At 36.2% G+C, this 9205-nt stretch overlaps 1 protein-coding gene across 1 annotated transcript; it reads left to right on the top strand.

Annotated features, from left to right (window-relative positions):
- Positions 1 to 3531: 3531 nt before the first annotated feature.
- Positions 3532 to 9205, top strand: LOC131785434 (microfibril-associated glycoprotein 4-like). The gene is made up of 4 exons (XM_059102324.2): positions 3532 to 3855; positions 6823 to 6943; positions 7119 to 7530; positions 8983 to 9205. Exons 1-4 carry the CDS (start codon positions 3532 to 3534, stop codon positions 9203 to 9205), a joined length of 1080 nt encoding a protein of 359 aa, XP_058958307.2.

Raw genomic sequence — 9205 nt, 5'->3', positions numbered from 1 at the left:
GTCATTAAGACTCTTTTATATCTAAGATACTTGCTAGCTACTGTAATGTAAATTTCGGCTAAACTCCAGAATACCTGGCCACTTTGGTCCGCCTCACCTACATGTGTCGGGAGGCTTTGAAGATCGAGGCCTAATTCTGTTATGCGTTCAACCACGGCTCGTCTCGACTAGTTTTAGTTAACTGCGAGCAGTGGAACTTGTAATTAACTTGCGAACTTGCAACTTGAGACAGTTAACCTGTGAGACTAAACAATAGACCTTTTTACAGTTCCCGGCGCCATATTGGATTAGTAACCGCGCACACACGATAACGAGGCTGGGGTTGACCCGGCGGTTCTTTCAAACAGCTGATCTGCTGACATTTCACGATCTAATGCACTTTTCAATGCGATTTCTCCCTTCAAAATAGTTCTTTAACACAACGATATAAAAATTTCGTCGTTAGACGACATCCAGAAACTCGAAGCAAGAGATCTCAGGGAGATTTTAAATATAATTTAAAATCGACGGGCTGAATTAGAGCCGACTTAGTGTTGAAAGTTTATGCTTTGCTGACATGACACGTCCTTCCATCGAGTAGTGGAGAAAACCGAGAACTTCTTACAGATGTCCAGGACCTAGAACAAAACCAGAGCGACTTCAGATACGAAGTAACTATGGTAAGGATTTCAGCCCTTGGATGGTGAGCAATCTCCGTAATTTACCTGAGATGAATTTCAGTCAGCTTTACGATTACCCCGTTGTTTCACGAGAATATCGCCACATCGTGTTGAGAGGAACGCATTACAGGAAGTACCACAGAAGCTGTTCAGTATGGCTTAGAAAGCGAGGCAAAGGCTGCAGCCCTCTAGGTAGAGGAGATTTGTTATTGCTGCTGTTGTTGGTGTGGTACTTGTTGTTGTATCATATTCTTCAGTTAAAGTTGTTCCCATTTTGTTCACCAAGATGTCTTTTAGTTTGCCATTTGTACATTTTATCTTATGGGAAACTATACAATAGAGCCTGTAGAACCACTTCATTATAACCCTTGTTTCTATCAACCCACGAGGAAAACTGTTACTAACAGATGTCATAATATTTTCATACCCATCTGGCCCAGGACAACTTATGCTCGTGATACATTGAAAACCATTTCAGTTCGCGACTCATGGTAATTTATTAGGTTCATTGAAAGAATCAGACCAAAATATTAGACAATTTAAAAACTCACAGAAGTGACTGATTCATGTAACTTCTCCAAACACTATCCAGCAAACAGATAATGTTAATACTGAAAGTTATCAGGCAAAAATTATCTTGATCTTACATCAAATTCTCATGACTTATTTACAAGTATATGTGTAGCAACTAGAAGGGAGAATTGACAATCAGATCTTGGGTATTTAAGGGTTAAAGGAAGAGAACAGAAATGTTTCCTCTCAGCTACTGATCTCAACAATGCTAGTCCTTTACGCACACTTAAGTTTCTGTCAGTGATAAACATTCAGTGAATTAATATTCCCATTCTTAGCACTCAGAGGCTTTCTGACGCAAAGGTTTGCTATACTAGTTCTTACTGCATTGTGTTAACCAATGTTATGATATAATTTTGAGATGTAAAGAAGATACTTAAAAGATTGAGAAATATATCCAAATCAAGATATTTATTTTATCCTGTTATAGTTACCATAAGATTTGTTTGAAAGAGAATCTTTCAGACCATCGAAATGTATGAGAAATTATTTTTTGCGAGACTTCTATCAAACTTTTTATCATGAGGACAATTTTGTGAATAATAAAATTTAGTGCTATAGTTCATCTTTGTGTCGAGAACTCTTTTAGTTGGAGAAACTCACTTTTCCTTTTTTTCAATTTGAAGCATCAAATTGATTGATACATAAAGCACACAAAATATTTTTTGAGAGTTCCATGTGGCATCTATAGTGGATTACTATCCTATCATAAAAAACAAAAACAACAACTACTGAAAACTGCTTTTGTCACAATTGCTACCAAATTTGGGTCAGTTTTCTGGGTCTGTCATAATAAGTGAAAACTCTGAAGCTACAGTGTCGTGGTTATTTTGTTAAAAGCAATTACTTTCCAAGAGTTTCTCTGCTAGGAGTGTTTTAGGCAAGCCATGTAGTAAACAGGTGAGCAGCACTGAACTTCTTGACTTGCTGCCAGAATAAAAAAAACTCTACCGAACTTAAAACAATTTAGGTACCTACTAGAAAATTTTTACTTATTTTGTAACAATAGTTATCCTCATCCATAATTCACAGAGAATAAGTATAGAACGATAAATACTTAGCAAAAATACATGCCTCCGTGCATAAACTTGAAGTGAAAGCTCGTAGGCAAACCATTGGGGCCATAAAATGTATTTGAACAACCAAAAGCGGCACACTGCTTTCCTTTCTTTTTGGGAGAAAAATTAGCTTTATCGAGATTTCGGCTAGGACCATCCATTTTCCTTAAAAATCGAACAATTTTACTACTCACGTACGAATTTCACCAAAAGCTCTCACAGAGATTCAACGCGAGTCAACCCAGCCTCGTTCTCACGTGTGCGCGGTTACATTTCCAATACGGCGCTGGGAACTGTAAAAAGGTCTATTCTAACACTCAATAGGATGGAGACACCTCTATAATTAGCAATGGTTTAGTTCTTATTATTTTGTGGGTTGTATCACCATCAAACTTTACAGAAATTCTAGCAATGCGCAGCGGTAGTTATTTAAACACAGATTTCTGTAAAACTTGATTGCAATAAATTACGTTAAGATTAGATTGTCATTTTCGTGTCATTTACTCCAAATTGTACCAATCTACTTATCTCTGATTCCACTGAATCGCCTTATGATGTAATGTCTGAGAGATTTCATAGTTCTTAACCAGTGTGATTCGTTTTGAGAGTCTTCCCACCTCTTATGGAGACCTATCTTAAGACGTCATTCTGATGTACCAAAGGTTTTAGCTGGGGTTCCTGTTTGTTCGGTTACCCGCTCTTCAGATCACATCTAACTTTTAACCGTTTGTAGTGAGGAAATACCGTTAGAGCCTTTACTTATATAATTTAAACTAAATTCTGTTCAAGCTGGCAACCCATACTTTATCATGTTGCACCTTTTATAGCCTTTGTTTGTATGTCGTCGATTCACCTTTAATACTTTTCTACTTCTCCTCTGATATTCCTATCATCACTTGCAAAATTAATTATTAATCGGCAGAAACGTTTTGTAAAAGATTGCTGTTTGAATTAAGTTTTCGTTTCAAATTTTATCAACTTCACCTGCGTGCGTGTGCGTGTGTGTGGTTTCAAATAGTTCCAATATTCCCTCTATATATTTTTTTAATATATTACCACAGAATTTATTCTTAAGATTTGAATTCATTCCCTCATAAATGTTGCCCTATCATGCCAGTTAGAGCATTTAAATCAATCAATATGATGTTTTTCTACTTGCACCAAGGTTTTGTGTTAATAATTAATGAAAAAGAGCTAAAACCCTAAAGATCACTATAATTGACAACATTTCTCGCGAAAACATGTACTCAACACTCCTTATAACTTTCTTGGTGATTACTTTAACAAACGGAGAAAGTCGATTGACAACATCCCACTACAAAGCCGTTAACTTTGCCAGAGAAATAAAAGGAGGACGGCTTTATGGAAGTGTTATCAAGGAAATTGAAGTGGATTCTGAGAGTTCTTGTCGACTACATTGTGTGGAAGAAAGTTCATGTCGGTCATACAACTTTGGACCCGGTGAAAACAAGAAGATGTTTAAATGTCAACTAAGTGACTCCGATCGCTTTGCTAGCTTCAAGAATTTCACCGCAGACAACACATTTCTCTACCGAGGAGTGAAGGTAAGAAATTTTAGATATAACTTTTCTAAAATGGAGCAGGTAAGCATTATATTGCCTACAGAATAAACTCTCTAAAAGTGTATGCTGACATTAAATGTCAACTGAGCGATTGTGGTCGGTTTACTGGACTGAGCAATTTTACTGAAGACCCCCAAGTTCTTCATAGAGGCATAAAGGTAGGTAATTTATCGCAATTTGCAAGTCCTTTAACTCATTCCAAAGAGGATATTATATTTGATTTAAGGAACGACGCAGATGTTTATATGGTGCGTTTGGTAATTGTAGAGAAATACAATTCTAGAATTCCTGTAAAAATTTTTTTATCATTGTCTGATTTCGAAAGGCTACGAGTTAAAATTTAACTTTTCATTGAGCCTGTAAATTTGATGGCTCAGAAACGAGATCTTAGCCAGTTTAATTTTATCTTGAAGCACCTGTTTCGATTTGAAAATGAATGTGTTGATTCGATATTGGCGAAGAAGAGAAAACGTTACTCTACACCTTTGAGGGACATTTTGAAGTAATATTGCGTACTGATGACTGATTTATCTTCTTAATCTAATGTTTTCAAAAAATGCCATCAATGAAAAACTATGTTTTAATTGAAATGCTTGCTTCTCTTGTTATGGATAATAGCTGTAAGATAGATTTCTAGTTCTTAGTCATGCTGGCACGCATACCATGGAACTTTCTAGAACATTCCGATGGGTGACATGTTAATGAAGTAATACTACCAAAATAGTTGTGTTGTAAACTTCCGGAATGTTCTGGAATACTTTTTTATTAACAAATAGAGAAGCCTTCGCTGTGCTTTGTTCTGTTGTAAAGCACGCAGGAAGCGGCTAGGGCACGAAAGAGAAAGTGTTTCTCTCCGCTTCTTGATGGACCTCAGCATGATCGCAGTCGCTCTGACACCGGCATGATTGCTATGAATTTTAACATTTATGCCAGTTTGGCTTTATTTTTCATCATTCCTGTTTTGTTCTGTTCGGGTTTTTGAACACGAAACTATATATACTATACGAGTGTTAGCTGTGTTTGATTTTTATTACAGTACGTAAAAATATACATGGAAATATTACTCAGTTCTGATTGGTTAAGATAAATGCAGCTTTCAGGTAATTCAATGCAGAAGAGGGTTAATTCATTGCAAAGAAGTAACAAACCAGACATTCTGATTGGTCAATAATCAAAGAAACTTACAGATAGCGAATCAAATGCGAGCCTTGGATGTCGCAACATCTGGATACGCTGAAATTTGCGAGCGAAACAATGACTGGCGTTTCAAGAAGGTTTTCTTTCGCCACCACAACAACAATAGTTGGTTGACGCTTTGGAAAAAAGTGGTGTTTAGAGAAGGGAATTGCCGAGGAGATTGAAAATTACGAGGCGACCCAGCTTAACACCTTGCTCGAGCGATTCTACGCCTAAATTAAAAACAAACATGGTTAAACCTCACAGACGGCGATTCCATTTCATCGAAAGTGATTTGCAAACAGACTTGACAACTCCTTGAACTGTTTAGCCGAACTTTGAGCTTTTTTGCGCCTAAGGGTTGTGAAATATTATTGTATATTATTGTTTTGATCGTACGCAGTTGTTTTGACCGAACGTAAGGTTTGAATAAATTATTTTTGCACTCGATGTACGCGCTTTGCTTCTGCTAGGCTATCTCGTATTTTTTATGTATGTTATTAATACGTAATCGCATAATTTTTCTCGTGCGCTTTGGGATAAATAAGCACTTGTAAATTTTTTTAAAGACCACAAATTGCACTCGCCCTAAATTGTTAATTTTTAGAGGTATATGAGAACTCAGGCGTGAGGTAATAGTTGTACAAGTTGTTGTTGTTGTTGTTGTTGTTGTTGTTGTCGGGAGTGACCAACTCAGTATTTAAAAAGCTATACCGATAGAGAGCTACCGTTGAAAATTGTTCATTTCAACGAACTTTGGAAACAACTGTGAGTTTGTGTCAGTCGTGAGCTAAGATATAGACTGTAGTGGGCTTAAGTAAGTATGCTAAAGATAGTAACTGTACTGCCTTTAGGAGTCGCTCCTTATTGAGAATATTACTCGTTGTTCGCTCCATGACAGCTCGACGTGATCACAACGCCCAGGTCTCTAGTACTGTTAACACTTGAAATCAGCATGTAAGTTAGTGGGGCTATGTTCTGCCTGTTTCGCAGTACCTCGTACTTGTTGTAGATTCAATTTCTTGCTGCTACCTCATCGATATCGAGTGGTTGCTCCTGTTAGTCCTTTTCTGTGTTTTCCAGTTCCTGTTATATCTTAGCGTCATCAGCGAACATCTTTAGTTGTAGTAGAGATGTTTGACGATAAGTCATCGACGCATATTAAGAGGAGAATAGGACCAAAGATTGTGTCACGGGGAACACCAGATAGCACTCGGGTCCAAAAAGAGTGGGTGTCACGCACCTCGACTCGTTGCAGCCGGCCAGTAAAGAAATTTTAAAACTAAAACAGAAGGGGTCGATCAATCTCGTGGTATTTAAGCTTAAGCAGCAATCGTTCGTGGGTTACGGAATCGATGCTTTTCAAAAGGTAAAAAAAAAAAATGATATCTGTTGGTCTTGATGTCGCTCAGTGGTTAAAACAAGGAAAAACCTTTTAATTTTCTTATTCAGCACATTCTCTGGTGTAAATGCACGGCAAGTGCCATCCGTAACAAGCCAAGACAGTAGATTTCAGAACAAATCGGTTACACTTGATCGCCCTTAATTATCCAAGAAGACTAGAACGTCTAATCATTTGCAAAGGCAGCACATTCCCCTCACTTATTTTAAAACCCTAAAGTGTTGGTCACTGAACTTACTGTTGGCTGCTCTGGAAGCTTATGATTCCATCTAAGAAAATAATACAGGTGCAATTTTAAAAGTCTATCAATCAATCAATTCATAGGATACCTTTATTTTTATAAAAGTAATCAGGTGCTTTTGTTTTAACAGAGCCATTGTGAGGTCAGCTCTTTCCTTTGTGCAGAAAACGAGATCTGTGCTCCCAACGATAAAGACAACACTGCAGAATGCAAATGTCGTTATGCTTCTGGATATACTGGAGAACCATGTGGTAAGTATCATGTCCAACGCTTTCATTACTTTACCACTTTATATTGACCGAGTGCGTGCATAAAATAGTAAGTACCCCAATTTAGATGAAGTAAAATGACTCAGTACAGCTTATCCACTCTGGTCAAATACTGAATTTGAGCTCTATTAATTATTTCTTCTTCTCACAAAATCAGAAGCAAAAAGCTGCACCCAACTACTTAAAGATGGTTTCACTTCTAACGGCGTGTACACAATCAATCCAGATGGTGGTAAACCAATACGAGTGTTGTGTGACATGACCACGGACGGTGGAGGCTGGACCGTTTTTCAGAGACGTTTGGACGGCTCTGTTGACTTCTTTCGTGACTGGAACTATTACAAAGAGGGGTTCGGAAGTTTGAGCGGCGAGTTCTGGCTCGGAAACGACAATCTTCACCGTTTGACAGCTGCTGATGACGTCATGTTGAGCGTTGAGCTTGAAGATTTTGATGGGAGCATCAAGTACGCTGAATACACGACTTTTAAGATAGCAGACGAAGTTGATAAGTACAGGCTTTTAGTTGAAGGATACAAGGGCACGGCTGGGGACTCTATGAAACCACACAAGTAAGAGAGATATTCGTTTTGACAGAGAGTGTATCTATTATCAGTCAGGAGAGGGGCACGTTATGAATAGCATTTGATTGGCACAAACATTAGAGTAAAGAGATACTGTCTATTCTATTCTATCATATTCTATCCTATTTTATCCTATTCCATCATATTCAATTGTGTTCTGAGCTTGTCCTCTTCTTTTCTTATTTTACCCCGTTAAATTCTATTCTATTTTACTCTATTTTATTCGATTTTATTCGATTTTATTCTATTCAATTCTATTCCATCCGATCCTATTATATTACATTTTTTTTAAGTATAATCTTTTCTATTCTCTCCTATTCTATCTTGATCAACCGTATTCTATACTAATCCCATTCTTTTCTATTCCAGGCTTTTTTACTTTTGATTCAGTCTAATCTATCTTATTCTTTCCTATTTTATTCTGTTCTATCCTATTACCTTTTATTCCTTTTTATTCTGATCACTTCTACCATATTCTTCTTCCTAATCCTATTCTTTTGAGTCCTATCCCATTCTAACGTATTACATCCTTGTCTATTCTGTTTCACCCTTAGATATTTATATTTCATTCCTTTCTATTCTATACTATTCTAACCTTTTCTACCGTATTCCTTTCTATTCTATAGTATTCTTACCTTTTCATATTTCTTGCTATTCTATACTATTCTTACCTTTTTTTTGTATTTCTTTCGATTCTATGCAATTATAACCTTTTCTATCATATTCCTTTCTATTCTATACTCTTGTTACCTTTTCATATTTCTTTCTATTCTATATTATTTTACCTTTTCTTTAATATTCCTTTCTGTTCTATACTATTCTAACCTTTTCTTTTATATTCCTTTCTATTCTATGCTATTCTAACCTTTTCATATTTCTTTCTATTCTATACGATTCTTACCTTTTCTTTTATATTCCTTTCTATTCTATGCTCTTCTTACCTTTTCATATTTATTTCTATTCTATACTATTCTTACTTTTTTTATATTCCTTTCTATTCTATACTATTCTAACCTTTTCTACCGTATTCCTTTATATTCTATAATATTCTTACCTTTTCACATTTCTTTCTATTTCATACTATTCTGACCTTTTCTTTTATATTTTTTCGATTCTATGCAATTATAACCTTTTCTATCATATTCCTTTCTATTCTATACTCTTGTTACCTTTTCATATTTCTTTCTGCTATATCTTATCCTACTGTGTCCTATCCTAAACTACTGTATTTCATTCTATCCTAAACTATTCCACTCTATGATTAATAAATCTACCTCTTTATCTCTGTCTCTCTCGCGTCTTTTGATTCTTTCTTTCAAACAATTTGTCAAAGTAGTTCCCTTTAGCAGAATTAGTTTTGTAAGTTTTAGGAGAAAATCTCTTTCCTCAATTGCTAAACAGAAATGAAACAAGGCAACATAAGTTTTATTCTTATTTCAGCCATATGCAGTTTTCCACGAAAGATCAAGATAATGATCTAAAGGTTACAAGCTGTGCCCAACGCTACAAAGGGGCCTGGTGGTATAAAAGCTGCCATAAGTCCCACCTAAACGGATTGTATTTGAATGGCCAAAATTTTCCTGAAGGAGTCAACTGGGTTACTTTCAGGAACAATTATTACTCACTAAAACGCACTGAGATGAGAGTAAAAACTAAGGGATAA

This window comes from Pocillopora verrucosa, chromosome 1 (genome assembly GCF_036669915.1).
Source record: "Pocillopora verrucosa isolate sample1 chromosome 1, ASM3666991v2, whole genome shotgun sequence".
Taxonomy (NCBI): domain Eukaryota; kingdom Metazoa; phylum Cnidaria; class Anthozoa; order Scleractinia; family Pocilloporidae; genus Pocillopora; species Pocillopora verrucosa.
The sequence above is the reverse complement of the archived record's forward strand: the minus strand, read 5'-3'. Positions and strand labels throughout refer to the sequence as shown.